Source organism: Oryzias melastigma, linkage group LG21 (genome assembly GCF_002922805.2).
Source record: "Oryzias melastigma strain HK-1 linkage group LG21, ASM292280v2, whole genome shotgun sequence".
Lineage (NCBI taxonomy): Eukaryota > Metazoa > Chordata > Actinopteri > Beloniformes > Adrianichthyidae > Oryzias > Oryzias melastigma.
This window is the reverse complement of record NC_050532.1, coordinates 26,589,740-26,609,591: the sequence shown is the minus strand read 5'-3', so window position 1 is coordinate 26,609,591 and position 19,852 is coordinate 26,589,740. Positions and strand designations below refer to the sequence as shown.

At 37.3% G+C, this 19,852-nt stretch overlaps 1 protein-coding gene across 2 annotated transcripts in view; it reads right to left on the bottom strand.

Moving 5' to 3' along the window:
* The window catches only part of nxph2a (neurexophilin 2a), a 21,957-nt gene extending 5,279 nt beyond the window's left edge, over positions 1–16,678 (bottom strand). The window contains exons 1-2 of one of the 2 annotated variants that reach the window (XM_024285939.2): positions 15,208–16,678; positions 14,943–15,099 (exon numbers count right to left, since the gene is read on the bottom strand). In XM_024285939.2, the coding sequence (XP_024141707.1) occupies positions 14,943–14,987 (45 nt within the window). In that variant the 5' untranslated portion in view covers positions 14,988–15,099; positions 15,208–16,678. The remainder of the gene's footprint in view (positions 1–14,942; positions 15,100–15,207) is intronic. The other variant, XM_024285938.2, reaches the window with a different exon arrangement.
* Positions 16,679–19,852: the final 3,174 nt, after the last annotated feature.

Below are 19,852 nucleotides of genomic sequence, written 5' to 3'. Positions count from 1 at the left end.
GGATTACAGTGTCCAGAAACAAAAATATACACAATGTGGATTTAATAGAATAAAACAAAGTAACACGTTTCTTTCAAATGTCTGTTAAGAAATCAGCTCTCTGGTGTTTTTAAAGATGTGAAAGTTCCTGGATGGAATCAGAAGGATCTAATCCTGACAAAGTGGAACATTAGTTCATTTGTTAAAGGCAGGATGCACTGAGTGTCTGTCAGAAAGACTAAAACACAAAAGACTGGTGGTCAAACGCTGCAGCACAGCTTCATGGTGGGGTCGCTGGCAGAATCCGTCATCAATAAAGGTTAAATTCTCATTTTATTGTCCTGAATGGTCTACAGAAAAAGTTTCATCATATTATGTGATCATCCTTTTAATTCACTCTTTATTCTGGTGCTTGTGAATTAAGTTCTAATGTTTTTTGTAGTTTATCATGAAAGAAAAAAAGATACTTTGAACCTGAGGTTTACCTAGAAGTCATACATAATGTTAAGAACAGTGATGGGCGATGTGGACTGCAAGGCTTCCTCTGCTGGAATACATTTAAGAAAATTCTGCTTTTTCTAAAATATGTAATTAAAATCATTTTCATGAAAAACAAATGTCTGTTTTGTTCTATATCCACTTGCTGACTGTTGTAATTGTAGAGTTCTCATCCACATCAATAGTCATATTTAGCTAACTCGTGTTGTGAAATCTGACTGGACGCTGCAGAATCCACATAGCAGGTTGTTGCAGGAGCCAATCAGATCTCAAGTCTTTGACAGCAAAGCTTGTTTTAAGGCTTTCATATGAGGACAGGTGCGCCTCCTGTGGCTGAACTCGATCTATGTTTTCTGCAACAGAAATCTATGGATCAACTTTGTGTTCTAACCTGTTTGTGTCTTTATTTGGTTTATTGGCGCTTTTTAAAACCTTCCCCCTTTCATTGACAATCGCCCACGACTGCTAGGTGCGAAGTATTGTTTGTGCCACTCTACCTGCATTACTGAGCGTTTCTGTCTGAACCTGATCTTCTGACCCTCCTTCTTCTCTGGTTGTCTGCCGCCTGCCCTGACCCTCACCTGAACCCTGACTACTCTCTTCTTTGATGCTCCAGATTGAACTCTACCTGCCTGACCCTGATTTAGCTTTATGGACTTCTAGCTGTGCTCTGACACCTGTCTTCCTGTCTGAACTAATAAACCTGCTGCATGTGGAATTAGCTGTTTTGTTTTGTTGAACATTTTTAAAGAGACTCAGAGTCACTTGAATTAATAAAAAATGCACTAAGAAATGCCGAAAACTGTGGTTTGATCAAAATCTGTCACCAACACGAGAGATCATCTCTGCTCTCTCTCGTTTCTGTAGTTATTCTCATGATTGGCAGAGTCTGCTTGCATCAATTTGGCCTCTTTTTTGCAATTACTCCTCCATTTTTCTAAGAATCAGTGTCCACTAAGGCCAGGAAATCTTCTAGGATTTGATTGGCTGCTGCCACCTGTGCCGTGCTGATGGAGTTTGAATATGTGGAGGCTAAACATCCTGGATTCACATCTTCTGGCATGAAGTAACTCAATGTTCACTTCCAAAACATGAATGTACCCTGAGAAAAATAGATCAGAAGCTTCTGCAAAAAAGATTGTGGGGAGGAGAAAACTTTGATAGGAATGATGGAAAAAAGGCTAAAATTATTCCAAACTTCTAAAATGTGAGTTTGAGAAGCAGTTTTCCTGCAGACACACAGTATTTATTAGCATAGGACTCTTCACCTCCATGACGACTCTACAGTCTCTCTGCTTTTAGGGAAGGTGAAATGTTCATGTGTTTATACCACCACAAAGCAGCAGCTGAAAGACAATGCCAGATCTGCTGAGTCCACTCTGACACAACGTGAAAAGTGACGCGAGCAGCAGGTGGAACAGAAAGTCAGAGTTGGGTGACATTCTTGTCGTCTGCTGCCACAAAGTCTGCTCAGGTGGAGAGAGGACAGTCAGCTCAGGATTCAGGGAAAAACAGACTTCATACAACATGCTCCATATTTTTGAAGTTTGATCAAATATTTTGGAATATCTTATCAAAATTATTTTAATTATGGATAAAAAGGATTTCTGTAAGTGTGTGAATAGGAAGCATTCACACTATAGTGATTCTCCTGCTTCTTTACGTATGGTTTGTGGCATGAAAAACTCAATCACACTTTCAGCAATGTTGGTATCAAAACGTTCAGCTCGTTCACAACATTAGTGTTTGGTATTCAAAAACGTAATTGTTTTTAAATATTGAACAAAATATGCCCAATAGGAAATGAATGAGAAAGTCTTCAAATGTCAAAATTTTAAGAAGATTATCAACAAGCCTTTAAATATATTCATGGGCTATGTTTTCATCTTTTGTAGTAATTAAAAAAAAAAATGGAGTTTAGCTAATATTTGAGCAACATGCTAACGTTTTTGGCTAATTTGTTATCTACTGGGTTTTTTTTTTTTTGTTAATTTAGACTTTAGTCTCCATTTTAGCAACATGCTAACGTTTTTGACTAATTTAGTTTACTGAGGAATTTTAGGCTATTTTGGAGTTAGCTAGTATTTAAGCAACGTGCTAGCTTTTTGGCTAATTTGACATCTACTGAGGTTTTTTATGTTAATTTGGAGTTTAGCTAGTATTTTAGCAGCATGCTAACAGTTTTGGCGAATTTGTTACCTACTGGGGTTTCTTAGGCTAATTTAGAGTTTAGCTTCTATTTAAGCAACAGACTAACGTTTTTGGCTAATTTAGCTCACTGAGAAATGTTTGGCTACTTTGGAGTTTAGCTAGAATTTAAGCAACGAGCTAGCTTTTTTTTTTTTTTTTTTTTTTTTAATTTGGCATCTACTGAGGTTGTTCTTGTCCTAATTTGAAGTTTAGCTAATAGTTGAGCAACATGCTAACATTTGTGGCTATTTTGTTATCGTTTGAGGTGTTTATAGGGTAATTTAGAGATTAGCTTCTATTTTAGCAACACGCTAATATGTTTGACCAATTTAGTTTAATGAAGAATTTTCATCTATTTTGGACTTTAGCTAGTATTAAAGCAATTAGCTATCTTTTTCAGATAATTTGACATTACTAAGGTTGTTTATGCTAATTTGGATTTTAGCTAAAATTTTGACAACATGCTAATGTTTTGGGCTAATTTGTTATCCACTGAGGTTTTTATAGGCTAATTTAGAGTTTAGCTTCTATTTTAACAAACAGCAAACGTTATGGACGAATTTAGTTTACTGAAGAATTTTGATTTTTTTGGAGTTTAGCTAGTATTAAAACAATAAGTTAGCTTTTAGGCTATTTTGGCATCTACTAAGGTTTTTTTGGGCTAATTTGGAGTTTAGCTCATATTTTAGCAACACACTAAATATTTTTGCAGGAATTTTGGCATTCTGCCAGCTTTTTGGATTATTTTGGCATTTACTAAGATTTTTTTTCTCTATGCTGTTTTGGAGTTTAGCTAATATTTCAGCTACATGCTAGCTGTTTTGCAAATGTAGGATTTTGTTTAGGTTTTTTAGGCTGTTTCAGTGTTAGGGATTTTTAAGCAATGTTACAACTATTTTTTCAGAAATGTATGTCAACTTTAGTGCTCTTTAATAGTTCGTTAAGGAAATGTCTAGTCTTTTTGGTAATTTAACATGTTTCAAATAACGTTTGCATTTTCAACAAATCCCTTTAGCAATTAAAATAAATTGCATCACCCTTTCCAGCAAACAGCTTTAGCATCTTCAGTGACTACTTTCAGCAAAAAGCAGTCTCACTATAATGCAACTTTTCTAAATTATTTTTGTCTTTGACCAGATAAAATTCACTGTCTTCCAAGTTTTGCTGAAACACAGAAAGTTGTAAGTCCTAAACTAATGGAGTATTCAGAGTATTGTTCATTTTAAACATAAAAGCTGGAAAAACAAGGTTTTAAAAAGAAATGACTTTAAACAGCACCCATGAAGAACAGATGAAAGATTGTTTGAGGGAAAACATCTTTATGCTTCATGGAGGAGTCGAGCGAGATGCAGAAGCATCTCTAAGCCTTTCATCTTACTTCACAGGCAATTATTGAGCTCGGCCTATTTGTCACATTATTTTGTGGTGTCAGAAGTGCATCCTCAGCCGAATAAATTCATTGTTGTTGTTTCAAATGCACAAGAAGTTTCACTTCTGAAGCTTTTTTCACAGTTTGTAGAGTCATAAAAAAGAGAAAACATTGAAACTATTCTGCAGAAATCCCAATATTTTGGCTCCACCTTTTGTATTGTTAGAGTGGAATCAGCAAAATTCACTTATTCAGCTGGAAGATAAGGATGTTTTATTGTTGCACCAATCAATATAATCCAGTTTCTCTGCAGGAGACTCAGCCTCAATGTTCATTTGTACAGAGCATTATGGAGCCGGCTGCCTGCCTGTCCCGTGGGTAGAGATATCTTTTGGAGGCCTGACATAAGGTAATTGCCACAGTGACCAGAACCAGCCTCTAGAAAGTTATTAGAGAGCCGGTGACATCTGGCCTCTGGATCATCACGCCGTTAACGGTGACGAACGCTGCTCATTCTTTCCTGAGGAACATCTTTATTTATTTTTTTACAATCCAGAAATCTTCAGTTTCTTTAGTTTTTAATTTGAAATAAGGTTTGGATTTGTGTCTGGGGGAAATTGGTTTTTCACAATAAACAAAATGGGCAATTAACCTGCTCATCAGTGCAAGCGGAGCTCTCCAATGATGCACCCCGCTGTTCTTCATGGATTTATCTGTGCAAATTGACCTCACTTTGGTGGTGCAATTCATTTCTCTGCTAATTTTCTGCGTCTGAAGCTTCATTAACTTTTTAACGTAAGAAAAATCTGGACACCCCACCAAAACTACCCCTTTGCAGTGCCGTCTCATCACCACCTCCAACTGCAAATGTGTCAGTCGCTGTTAGCAAAACCGCAGATCGACCTCGGCGTCTGGCTCTCAAAGCCTCCAACGTGACAAACGGCTGCGCTGCCGAGAGCAACGCCGCTGCCCAGAGACCTTCCGCAGCCATCTTCCCCTGATGTTACATCATTTGTAATGATTCACATCCAGAGCTGGTTCCAGGAGGGGAGGCCCTGGAGGCGCGTTGGCAGTCTGGAGCAGAGACTCCTGCTTCCTGCTGGAGAATAGATTGGCGCTCTGATCACGGTAACAGCCTCACGCTCCGAAGCCATCACTTTTAATCAGAGGCTGTCCGGGGAAACACATGGCAGGTGCTTCAGCGCTGTGGCGGATCGCAAATCCACGCCAGGGGGGTGCAGCTAGCATGTGCATGCGGCGTGTCTGCAGCCCTCCTGCATCATCCTTTGGAGTCAAAGTCCAGGCCCGGGGGCCGGAGCCGGCCCTCCAGGTAATTCTATCCGGCCCTCCAGATCATTTTATTGTTACTAATGGCCGATGCTATCTTGATCTCATTTCTAACTCGTATAATTTTGACAAAATATATTCTTATGGAGAGTAAAATATTAAAGTTATTTAAGGTTTAAGTTGATTTATTCTGGAATAATATTCCTGCTGTTTTATTATTCATAATTATGATAAAAAGTTACAGTTTTAAAAATTAGCATTCTGCTAGCTTTTTGGACTATTTTGGCATTTAATAAGATTTTTTTTCTTTAGGCTGTTTTGTAGTTTAGCAAATATTTCAGCTACATGCTAGCTGTTTTGGCTAATTTAGGCTTTTAAAAAAGTTTTTATACTGTTTTGGAGTTAGTCTAATATTTACACGCTAGTTGTTTTGGGAAATTTAGGATTTTTATTTTATTTTAAGGCTGTTTGGTAGTTTAGCTAATATTTCAGCTACATGCTAGCTGTTTTGGCTAATTTAGATATTAAAAAAAAATGTAGACTGTTTTGGATTTAGGGTAATATTTACATGCCACCTGTCTTGGCTATTTCAGGATTTTTTTTGTTTATTAGAATATTTGAAATTTAGCTATTTTTCAGCTACATGCTAACTGTTTTGGCGAGCCTACGCTTTTTTCAGTTGTTTAGGCTGTTTTGGAGTTAGGCTAATATTTACACGCTAGCTGTTTTGGCTAATTTAGGCTTTTTTTCAGGCCATTCTGAAGTTTAGCTATTTTTTCAGCAACATGCTAGCTGTTTTGACAAACCGATAATTTTTTTTTCTTTCAGTTTTCGAGGCTAATTTGGCATTTAGCTAAAATTTTAGCTGGCTATCAGCTTCAGCGTTTTCAACAGCCAAATTCAGCTTCCAGCATTCACAGTAGCATTATCACAGGTAATGCTATATATCTAGTTCCTAATTATGTTAAAAAAGTTAAGGTCTTGCAAGTTGTAAAAATGTAGTTTTATTGTGTTCAATGTTTATCCTGTTCGGCCCGCGACCTAAAGTGTGTTTTGGATTTCAGCCTCTTGTGCGATCGAGTTTGATACCCCGCTCGACGCTGGTACCACCTGACCTCTGCGAGGATGAGACGGATGCTGCCGCTTCACTGTGACAGAACCCCATCTGCGGTTGTGGCTGACATTATCCGCCAGCATCCGCTGATCAATACGTTAGATTTACCTCATCAAACTCCGAGACTCCGTCAGCGTCTCCACGGTTCACTCGGTTCCACCGAAGCGCCGCTCTTTTCCTTCACCTGCACGTGTGCAGACTTATTATTTAAAAGCTGTTAAACTTTATTCACCTCCGCTTAATGAACACGCTCACTTAGAGCTGTGCTAATGCGCTGCTTTGCTTCACAATAAATATGCATGGGAAAGGTGTGACCAAAGCAGTTTAATTGCAGGAAAAACTGTGAGTGTGTGACGCTACAGATTAGAAAAGTGTAAATGAAACATGAAAATATAAGAAAAAACAAAAAAAAAGAGCTCAATAGAGCTTTAAGTCTGGCTTTTTATAACAAAAAGCACAAATGATTGAGATGAATCTTAAAGGGAAAACACCAATTTATTTTATTTTGATATTTCTCTGTCGGCTTCCACAAAAACAGACCAAAATGTTTTGTTTGATTGAACTAAATAAAGTTATTTTGAATGATTGTTTTAGCCTGAATTTTGTCGCTAGACATTAAAATGATCAGGAACTCCGAACACATGCGGCTTTAACCTGCAAACACGTCTATTTCTGCCACTATGTGTGACTCTTGCTCTGCGAGGTGTGGATGAAAATTCACAGAAAAATATAGGACATTTTAACATAAAGGGAGTCGTGTCATTTGGGAGAAGTTTATAGACGTTTATATGAATCTAATCAGTCAAAATTCTGGTTACTCCAAATAAATGCAGATGCTGTTTGTGGTGAAGGAGCTTCTGATACAGAAAATGTGCTATTTTAATAGCTGAGGAGAGAAAATCTGATTTTATCACCAAAGTAGACATCATTGTTGATTATTATTGTCCAAAGAGAACAGAAATGAATTAATCCATTTAGAGCACGTGTCAAAGCCGAGGCCCGGGGGCCGGATCCGGCCCTCCAGGTAATTCTATCCGGCCCTCCAGATCATTTTATCTTATTGTTATTAATGATCCGATGTTAACTTGTTCTTATTTCTAACTTGTATAATTTTGACAAAATATATTTTTAAGGAGAGTAAAATATTGAAAGTTATTTAAGGTTTAAGTTGATTTATTCTGGAATAATATTCCTGACTTTTTATTATTCATAATTATGTTGAAAAGTTATAGTTTTAAAGTTTAAAAATTGGCATTCTGCTAGCTTTTTGGACAATTTTGGCATTTACTGAGATTTTTTATGCTATTTTGGAAATAAGCAAATATTTACACACTAGATGTTTTGGCTAATTTAGGCTTGTTTTCAGCTTTTTTGGCTGTTTTGAAGCTTGGCATTTTTTTAGCTGCATGCTAGCAGTTCTGCTGATCTAAGGTTTTTTTTAGACTAGTTTGACATTTATCTGATATTTTCGTTGGCTATCAGCTTCAGCATCTTCAGCAGCCAAATCCATCTTCCAGGATTCACACTAGCATTATCACAGGTAATGCTATATATCTAGTTCATAATTATGTTAAAAAGTTACGGTTTTAAATTTCTAAAAATGTAGTTTTAGAGTGTTCAGTAAATGTTTATCCTGTTCGACCTAACGTGAGTTTTGGATTTTGGCCTCTTGTGTGATTGACTTTAACATTCCTGGTTTAAAGCAAAAGGGGGAGGAGTTTAAATCCCAGCCACACATGCAGACGCCCTTACAAGAGGCCTTTTGTTCACATTTGCAGTGATGGATCATCAAATTTTGAATAAACTCTACAAAAACATTCATTTTTGTAGGGTTTAGGTTTATACTCTCTTTGATATTGTTGTTTTGTTTTTGTGATATAACTTATACAAAAATGAATACAGATTTTTCCCACATTAAGAAGCAGCTTCTCTGACTGTCTTTGAGGACAGAGTGCAGGACAGGTGAACATGTTCCTGCGTGCAGAATATTCAGAACTGTCTTAAAGTAGCACCTACTAAAAGACTTCCTCTGCTTTAAACGTTTTCCTTCGATACGTCCGATTGGAAGATCTTCCTTCTTCTTTTCCTAACACTTTTATCAAACAAGTCTTCGTTTGAAAATCATAATTTCATGTATTCATTAAACTCTGCACATTTAAATGCAACAGAAAACAGTTTGTACAAATAAAAGACATGAAATCCACATTAAGTTCCATAACATGTGGGGCACCCAGAGGGTCAGTCCTGGGTCCTAACCTGTTCTAAACATCTACATAAATGATATTAATAATGCATTCTTAAGTTTTACCATGTGGGTGATGGCATAAAACTAAAAAAGAGCAAATGTAAATGGAGTTTGAAAAAATGGTTTAATACAAATATTCTGTACTATCTATTAACTGTAAAAAAAAACATATTTTTTGGTATCATCAATCACAAGATTAGAGATAATATTTCATTTGAAATTGCAGGTTTTCAAATGAAAAGAGTGAAAGAGACCTCCCATCTAGGAGTAATTATAGATTTAAAAATTCACCGGAAATCACAAATCAACTACAAAAAAAAACCAAAAATAATAGCACTGTTGTATTAAATAAAAAATCATTGTACCTCATATCTAATTCATTGATTGTTCCATATCGATAGAAATTTGGGGAAATGTGATAAGAAATCAATAAAATCCATATTTATATTACAGAAAAGAGCAATAGGAACTCATCTAGAGCACTATTTATAAAACTGAAAATATTCAAATTTAAATCCCTACTAGATCATTCCATCCTAAAACTCTTGTATAGAGAACATCACGACAGTCTGCCATATAACATACAAAAAATGTTCAAATTCAGAACAAAAATGAAGGAAAAAAGACTATGGAATAATCTGGAGAAATCAATAATTATTACAATAATTCAATTATTACATTTAGAAAAAATGTGAAAGAACAAAAGGTCACACAAGATGAGTTATAAGGTTGTTGGGAATGGGTTAATTAATACAAAAATTTGGAGTTTCTTTGGTTTATTTTCTTTCTTGTTTTTGTTGTTTTTTCCATCCAGTAGACATATTTATGTTACAAAACAAAGAGATAAATTTGGTTAAAATATCTCGATTGATTTAGTTTAATGGGGCAGAAACAACAAGTTTTCATTTTTCTGTCCCTTTTCGTTTTCACCAAAGACAAAAGTATTCTGAAAGTTTTTCTTGTGTTTTGTTGTTTGTTTATTTACCCCCAGAGCACGGCATTAACCCTTTAATGCCGCGACAAAAACATACCAAAAACATATGCGGATGTCTTTTTTTCATAGGATATAAACTCTCATCGTTAATGAGTGAAATTAAACGTTAGCAACAGAAATAAATCAATCCAAAGTGCTGGATTACGAAGGTATTTCTGTGCTCCAGTCACACCCTGGATGTTCTGCTTCCTGTGAGTTTGTGAAATGACTGCTGGAGGCCTCGGGGTGCAAATGGGATGTGAGGGGGCGCGGCGCGGCGTGGGGAGTTTAATTGCGTTGATGATGTTGGTTGTTTGGAAAGTGTTAACAACGATAGAGGAGCGCGGCGCGCCTCAGGAACGACAGCCTCCAGGTAATCTGGATACTCGTGTTATCTCAGCACCTGCCACGTTTGACAGCAGCAAAGCCCCAACGCTTCACTTTTTGGCAGCGCTGCCTTTCAACGCGTCATCACTTTCATAATCCCTTTACATGGTCAAAGCAGCAACTCCTGACACCTGCAGCAATCCTCTGGATCCCTGATAGAGGGATTGAGAAGGATAATACCACAAAGCCCACACCACTCGCTGTAATTATCATTCTCTTGACCAGAGGAACACCTTACACGCAGGTGCAACTCTGGGAGATTCTTCAACTGCTGCTCTTTGATTTCCCGTTTTTGTCCTCAAAGACGTCATTTTTCCATTTTCAAGTCTGTGCTATAAACGATAAGCCGGTTTAATTCCTCAGAAAAACAACAGAGAAAGAAAAAGGTTTGATTTGTTCAAACGCGTGTCTGCTAAATTTGACGGAGTAAATGTTTCTCTTCTCAAAGCTGATGGCTCTCTGGCTGATTTCACAGCAACGGCTCCCTTTGAAGAAGAAACAGGAGCTGGCACGCCGCCGCTCTGCAGACAGGTACATCACAAGAACATACGCCGAGACAGAAGGGAGCTGACAGCACTTTGTTAGGGCTGAAAACCAGCGGCTGAAAGAGGAGCTTCACAGCTCCAGGCAGGAAGCTAACATGCAAGAAATCTGAGGAAATGCTCTCTCCAACTGTCACGCCGTTTACAGGAACCACAGCTTTAATTAAAGAGGTCAATCTTTTAGTGTTTTTCTGACACGAGCCGCGATTACCTTCTAACCAGCCGATGACTTACAGCTCCGCCGGAACATAAAAAAGCAGAAACTTGGAAAATGATGTGGCGGTCCGGATGTGAATACAAATAATCATTTCAATGAAAAATGGCCGATTTAACCCAATGTGGGGATGTTTTCACTGCGGTAAAGAGCGATTCAGGCCGAGCATTAAAGGGATGCTGGGAGGAGGGGGTCCCCAGAGACTACGGCCCGGGGGCCGGATCAGGCCCCCCTCCACATTTGGCCCGCCCCCCACAGTATCAGAAACGGCAATTAAGACTTTTTATTCCACCCTTCTGCAGTCTAAACTATGATGGGACAGGATAGAATATGTATTGGTTTAATAGTGATTAAACACTGTGTCTTTATTATTATTATTATTCCATATGTTTTTGGACGTCCAAAGCTCTTCAGCTCTTTCAACTATTTAGCTCATTCAGCTAATAAAATATTAATCTTTTTATGCTAGCTTTTTCCACTGTTTTTTGGGTTTAGCTAATAGTCCAGCTACATGCTAGCTGTTTTGGCTAATTTATTCTTTTTTTTATTTTTTAGGCTATTTTGAAGTTTAGGTAATATTTTAGCTTTATGCTAGTTGTTTTGGCTAATTCTGGCTTTTTCTCTGTTTTTAGGCTATTTTGGAGTTTAGGAGTTTAGCTAATATTTCAGCTACATGCTAACTGTTTTGACTGAATTAGACATTTTACTAGATCTTTAAGCTAATTTGGCATTTAGGTAATATTTCAGCAACATGCTAGTTTTTTAGGCTAATTTGGCTTTTTTTTTCATTTTTTAGGCTATTTTGAAGTTTAGCTAATATTTCAGCTACATGTTAGCTGTTTTGGCTAATTCAGACTTTTTTCAGTTTTTTGGGCTTATTTGGAGTTTAGCTAATATTTTAGCTTCATGCTAGCTTTTTTGGCTAAATTACACATTTTACCAGTTCTTTTATGCTAATCTGGCATTTAGCATATACATTTTAGCTACATGCTAGTTGTTTTGGCTAATTCTGGCTTTTTCTCTGTTTTTAGGCTATTTTGGAGTTTAGCTAATATTTTAGTTAGCTATCAGCTTCATCGTAAATGTTTACGTTGTGATTGTTACACTTTTTCTGTTAGCATAGAAACTGACCCCAACTCCACATCAGAGAGAAAAACAGTTTTGTGGCTCTGACAAGAAAAACTTTGGGGACCCCTGCAGTAAGGTACCAGGGACTCGAGATGGAACCAGCCATAAAAATTCATAGCTGCAGACCAAGATCAGGAAACTCAACAGCGTCTTTGACATGTTTCCTGCACCAAAAGCACTCCTAAACTCTTCTCTTCCCTCCAGTACCAATCACGCTCTTAATAACTATTTGACTTAAGTAATTAATGGGCCGTTGAGTCCCCAAATTGGAGCATAAAGGGCAGCTGTGTCACAGGGATCAATCACCCCCCTCCCCGCTCCAGGACCTTCTTTGTTGTGAGGATGGATGTTTGCGGAGAAACCTGAAAAAGCCTTTTCCTGGCGGCTCTGAGACGACACAGCGGCAGCAAATGCCACAGACGTTATTGTTTATGAGGGATTATCTCGTCGAGCCTCAGACTGGAACCCCAATATAAGAGCATGTAGACACGAGCGGCGGGTAAGCTCCAGAAGGATTCCTGGAAGGGCGGCACACGCTTGCATGCCCCCTTCACTCTGTCAATCCCTGTTTTAATCACTTCTGCAGCCACTTTCTCTCCGATTTCTCTGCCTCTCCAACCAATTTCTCTGGTGGCTTTTGGAAGACTTAAGTTCTTTCTTTCTCCCTGTTCCTTACAAGGCAAATCCTGGGAGAGGTTGATGTGAGGACCAGGCAGAGCAGGGATGTGAAGAATATAAACACGATTTTTTTTTTATTGTCCAGAGGGAAGTGTGGGGGGGTGCACGGCGGGGACGGGCGGTGGGGTCTGTAAAAGAGACGAGGACCTTATCACAGCCCAGCAGCTCTGTAATTCGCCGCCATGATAAAGTGGCAGCGCGGAAAACCTTACAAGGCTGGCACAATCCAAAGACGGATTAGGTTTTTCTGACATAAGCTTCCTGAAAAACTAATCAATCAGCCCATGCAGTATTATCAGGAGCGTGAGATTAAAAGAGCTGCTCCTAATCCCCCAACTGTACATTTTATTACACGTCCCGGCGCTGGCTGCCTTTAAATATACAATAAATAAGATGCTAATTGATCACGGGAAACGGGTTACGGACACGTCTGTTTGGACATGAAAATAGGGATCAAATTCCCATGATCCTTTGCGAACTGATGCTAGCATGACATAGGCCCAATCCAAATTCTTCCTTCTTCCAAACGAAGAGTTATGAAAAAATAGAGTTTCACTTTCGTTCGATGACGTCACCAATAATCGCTTGCAGTGCTTTAATATACATAAAAACTTTTATGACTTTAAAAAGGTCATGCTACAGCAAAAAGTCATTTCTTACATTTAAATGTAAACTTCAGAGCGCATCCACGTGAAGAGAAACGCTTCACAACTCAACGCGTTTAACCTCGCAATAGAAGACTTTGTATCCCTCCGCTTGGAGGGTGAAATTCAAAATTATAATAATCCCAGACAGATTTGCACTACAACTGCTCCTTCAAATGGAAGGGAAGGGGGGCAAAAAATCTGAACAGAACGGTGAAACCGTCGTATTCTAACAGCTGGACGTCACAGCCGTCCCTGTAAGACGCTCGCCTCTGCTCCGTCCAGCCCACATATCAGAAGCTGATCCTGTCGGATACCTTGTTGTCACAGGAGAGATCTTATTCTGGGATTAATGCATGAAGACGTGTCATTATCTGCTCTCACTTAATCCCAGACTTGACCTCGTTAGACCTGCACAGGATGACAGGGAGAGGGGTTCTCAGACATCTGCTCCCAAACAGCTGAAGCATTCTCCCAGGACGACTCTGACCCTCCGATTTGCCCCTGGGGGGTTTGGCACAGATGTTGGGGTTATTTTATCACCAATTAGGTGTCGAGTAGGACTTGTGTGTGCATCATTATGAAAGTTTAAGTAGAAATGTTCCCGGATTCGTTGGCATTTTTGTTTCTAAAGTCAGACTGATAAAGGAGGCCCGTGTGTCCATTTTGGAGGGGAGCCGCTGAGGCGTATAAAGAGAGCCTCTCCAGGGAGGCAGCCTGCCTCTTCCTCCTCCTCCTCCTCCTCTCTGGAGGCGCAGCTCCCAACCGGCTCAGCAGCGATTACAGCCGAGCAGACCGCACTTTGCTGCTGCTGCAGCTGCTCCGTTCAATCTTTAAAGACGCTCTCTTTGAGGATGAAGCACAGATGTGGAAAAACTTCTTCAATCGCATGACATTTGCTGCTTCAAGTCCCATCACGCAGAGGATAATCATGATAAAGCCCACAATCTATCCCCTCCACCCTCAAAGAAGAGCCTCTGTTCATCAGATTTGACAAGAACCTTCACATTTCCCCAAAGACCATCTTCAGAATAATACAAACCAAATTACAGCACCGAAAGATTACGTCCCAAAGCTTAAAAACAATCATTTCTGAGGGCAGATAAAGCTGTTTTATTCATCAGAGTCCAGGAGAAATGACAGAGTGCGTGCAAAATCAAACTTTTCATCTGCTGTCCTTCTGCTTGATACTCTGGATGCATTTTTGGTGGCAATAATAGCAGCCAAAATAGAAAAATATATATTAATATACTATCAAAAAATGATGGAAAAAAGAAAAAGATAAAAACAAGAAAATAACAGCCTGAATTCAAGGCAAAAAATGAAGAAATCCATTCATTTATAAACTATTTCAGCTAGTTTCATTTATTCATTTCACTTTTTGCATCAAAACAATAAATAAAATGAAATAATTCATTTAAAAATAGATCTCTAAAATTAAATTATTATAGAACATATGTTGATGTTTTACCAAAATAAAACATTTCTGTAAATATAACATTTAAAATTTGTCATTTTAAGCATTAAACGTCACTTTATTTTTTATATTTTAGCTTTATTTAAAAAAAGTTTCTGTCTGAATGACTTTAGTGAATTTGAAGAACCAGCAGCATCAAACCAAACAAGTTCCAAACGCGCTTTCAACTTTACGCTCCGGGAAACCTGGAGAGAATCCTGCGCGCGCGGCGGCTCACCTGGTGCAGGAGGAAAAGCAGGAGCAGCGTCTGCACGGCGCTCATCTTCAACACCTTCTCTCACGCGTTTTTAGTCGAGATGAGCGGCGCTTAAATCCTTCCCGGAAGACGCGGAGGAGCCAAGACGCGCGCGGCGCCAAAACATCGCTGAGATCACCTTGGAGAAGAGCGCAAACATGCAGGTTAAAGCCTTTGGCGCTCTTTGGTGGGGCTGAGCGGGGCTTTTATTGACATTTAGGGGCAAATGTAAACTTTTTTGTCTTACTGTTTCGTAAAGGCTGTACCTGACGCAGGAATAATCCTCCTTTCAGCGAAGAAATTCCCAAATCCTCCGTCTCTCTCTCGGGATGATGGGAGAAATTCCAGTGAGACGACGCTGGGATCTTCCAGTGAAGTCTGTTTGCCAGGTGCGCGCGTGTACCGGACGCGGGACTGCAGTCAAACAGACTGAATCCGCCTCTCCGCTCCGGCTGGGTTCCGTGCGCAAAAGCTCCCTTTACGCGCGCCTGGAGACTCCAAGGTCGGCGCGCATCCGTTCAGAGGCTCAGATCCACCCCTGAAGCTGCCCTCTCTCCATTTAAGAGATAACTGCGAGGTTTGATGTCACCGTGATCCGGTTTGGCTCAGAAACGCCGCCGAGATGTTTAACCCTTTAACTGCTGCGATGCGTTAATTAACGCAAACAAGAGAGCGGCTGGTTTGGGGAATTCGTTCGTTTAACGGAGGAATTTTACATGCAAACTAAATACAAAACACTTTGTAAAACATAAGACAAAGTGGGAAGCTGGTGAAAAGAGCTGCGGTTAGTTTACTAAAGTTTTACTGTGACACTCCTCTCTGTTTATGAGCTTTGTTTATTTTATTTTATTTTTTAGAGTTCGGGTGATGATAAAGTGTCAAAGACTGCGCAAACGTGAACGCGGAAGAGGTGATCGGAGTTCAACCACTGCTCTTGATCAAAACCCACACACCAGGAGACAAGTTAGACTTTGGCGCCCCCATGTGGTCAGAGCGAGAAACGAACGTCTTTGTTGAAATTTCTTTGACGAAAATTTGCGTTCAAAAAATCATTTTCAGTTTTTCGAAATTTCATATTTTAAGATTTGTATTTATTATTGATCCACATCAATCCTGAGGGTTTATGATGATCAGCAGTGATGTCATATCTCCTTAGTTACGTGTTAAATATACAATGTCACTTTTATTTTTAAATAGATGATTTGGGTGGAATCTTCTAGCTCCAAATAAACATTTTATCTATCCTTCAGATATTCATCCTCTGTTTAGCAGCAGTTCTCCGGGAGTTCAACACAAAAATGATTTTTTAAACACATATAGGAATATCTATTTGGTTTTGGACCTTGAAGTCATTCCTGTTTTTTGAAAATCTTCTTTAGTTTTTCATAATTTTAATTTACCTGTAAAAATTCTTATTATCTGGTTTATGCAGAAGCAGCAGATTTGTTATCGACTGTAAGTTTGGTATTCTGATCGAGTCCATTTTTATTTTTAAAGATGTATTTATTATTTTGTTTTTAGACTTTTTTTAACACAATCCTACATATTTTTTGCTTTTCAAAGTTCCACATGACCAACACCAGCAAACGTCTCTCTGTTGCATTCGCAGTTACGTTTGTTTATTTATTTATTTAATAAAGCAAAACATGAAAACATGTTTTACGTGACTATAAAATGAGTAAAAAGAACAGAAAAGTTAAAGCTCAGATTCCGTCCACGAGCAGAAAACAGATCAAATAAAGAAGCTGCCTTTACAATAAGTTTGATAGTTTTGCTTATTTGATTAATTTATTGATTACTTCCTTCTTTTAATCTAAAAAAGATATTGAAAAATCTGCACTAGTGCTGCTATGAAATATTAATAAAACAAAACTACACATTCTTTTCTTGTCCATTTATTAACAAACAACATATTTTATAAACTATCAATCTTTGTCATTTTTATCACTTTAGAAGGTCAAACATCATCAATAAATCAACAAATTCATATTTTATTATGTTTTTTTCTTTAGGATAAAAGCTGAATAGCTGTTAAAAAAATTATGCAAGTTTTTTTTGTTGTTTTTTTTATTTATTTTTCTATAACAATTAGTATAAATGTAATTTAAAATAAAAAATAGCCAAAAATAAAATAAAAAGTTAAATTAAATTTAAACTAAAATAATTTTCTAAAATGGTTTTAAGGTAAAAAGAAAAAAAGTTTTATTGTTTTTCTTTTTCTTATTTTGCTCACAGATGTTCACATCACTGCAGACCTTCACACACACTTTTCTTTAAATTATTCATATTCTACATCACAGTATGTAGAATAAAGTAAGAAAAATTACTTTTAAAAACAAAATAATTATTGGTATTAAACTGATACCAAATGGTTCCACAATGATTGTAATAAAAATTAATTTAAAAAAGTCAAAAACACGACAGCGAAAGTCACATTATTTTACTTCTTTTTAGTTGCTGAAACATAACGACATTTTATGTCTTTAATATTTTAACTAGATTATAACAAAAAAATGTTTTTTTTATCGCAAAATCAACAAAAATAAGAATATTTTACATGCATGTCACAGAAGAACATAAAAACAATTAAATGTTTTATTAGGTAACTTAAAACAAGACCAAAAAATGTGAAGTTTTTGCTGGATTTATGGAAGATTTGAAGACAAGAAGAAGTTTTGGTTCAACTATGAACAAAAAGCTAAAACAAATAAACTCGTCTAGTTTTTTCATCCGTCTCAAAGTTTAAGAAACTGATCAGGTGACCTGAGGCTGGCGGAGAACAACAACATCAAATATCTAAAAACCTCAGACTTCATCAACAATGATAACTCATCAAATATGTTTTCCTGCTTTAAATCTAATAAATAATCATAATTAAAACTGAAAATCAGAAGGATAACCTGAGAGTTTTGATCATTTCATTTAAACCGTTGTGAGTTCTTCTTTCAGCACGAGAATTAATAAAGTATATTGATTAATTGATTGAGTTCATTTTGAATTAAAGTGTTTTTCTTTACAGTGTTTAAGTGAACAACCCGGACCTCAGAGACGAGGAAAACCCGATAAGGAGATCAAAGTTCTGCTGTCCATTGATAATAATAACATCTGTCCACTCACACCCAGATTGTTTTGAACAATTAACAAGAATATACTGTTAAGACCATTTTCTGGATCACCTTTGTGAGAACCTGATGAGACAAACGAGCAGCAGGTCAGAATTTATTATTGATCTGATGGAATCAATCAATCAGAAGGTTTTGGCGCCACCGTCTGGATGACCAATGTCATTAACTCCATGGTTGAAGAACAACCTTTGCAACGACTCACCTTTGGAGCCGCTGGACTCTCGTGAGACTCGAAGATCTCAGTCATGACAGATTAGTGTCATTGTGCAACTGAACCTTCTGACCTCCGAGAGTGACTGGCTGAGATAACTAACTTTACTAGACTGAAGTGGATTGATTAGACAATTTAGGAAACAATACTAGAGAAGCTAATTAGTCTCCTGAGATCATTCTGATTCACTTTTCATTTTTGATTTGCTGATTTTATTACATTTCTTACCTTTTTTGCTGTTGTTGTTTTTTATTTTCCCCAAGCTAATTTAGAAATTCTTTTTAAACTACATGAACTATAAAGATCTTTGTGATATTCAGCAGCTTCCACCAGATAAACACGACCAATTTGAGCTTTTTTATATTTAAATCTTTATTTTTCAAAGAGACACTTTTTCAAAACCATCTGAACACAAACATTTTAGATAATCCTATGACCATAGACGTTATTATATCTATTTAAAGAATCAGTTTGAATAATTAATGAAGATCATTAAAATAAATATTTAATAAATATTTAAAAGCAGAACAGAAGATGCTTTTTGACCATATTAGAAAAAAACAATGGATTTAATCTCAGTGTCAAAACGTTCAGCTCGTTCAGGACATTACAGCTTTTGTTATTCATAAACTTTAAAGTTTTTGAAATATTCAGCAAAATATAGGAAATGAATGAGAAAGTCTTACATTTTCTACATTTTAAGTAGATTAGCAACAAACCTTTAAATATATCCATGGACTATGAGATTTAAAAAAGAGATTTAAAAAAATCCGAGATTTAAAAAAATTTAAAATTTAAAAAAGATTTAAGATTTAAAAAAATCCGAGTTTAGCTCATATTTTAGCAACATGCTAACGTTTTTGGCTAATTTGTTGTCTACTGGGTTTTAGGCTGATTTATGGTTTAGCTTCTGAGTTAGCAACATGCTAATGTTTTGGACTAATTTAGTTTACTGAAGAATTTTAGGCTATCTTGGAGTTTTGCTTAAGCAACGAGCTAGCTTCTTTGGCTAATTTGGGATCCACAAAGGTTTTTTGGGCTAATTTGGAGTTTAGCTCATATTTTAGCAACACATTAATATATTTTTGCAAAATTGGCATGTATTAGGGATTTCTAAGCATTTTCACTTCACATTTTTCAGAAATTTAGGTCAACTTCAGCACATTTTCATAGTTCTTTAATGAAATTTCCAGTCTTTTAGCAAACATTTTTTCTGAATAACTTTAGCATTTTCAGCAAATTCCTACGGCAATTTAAGTGAATTACTTCAAGATTTTCAGCACAAAGTTTCAGCATCTTCAGTGACTACTTTCAGCCAAAATTGTAGTATATTAGAGGTGTTATACTCTTTGTGTCCAACAGGTGTCGCTGTAGTTTCATGAGTGTGGTGTTTTCTGTGTTATACCAGACGGCAGAATAAACATGGTAGACTGAAAACTGGACTCCGTGCACGTCGTATATAACATGATGTCAGAAGAAAACTAGAAAAACAGAAAGAAAAAATGGAGCAGATGAAACCACCAACTGCATTAAGTCTAGAAGGAAATCTAGCGGAA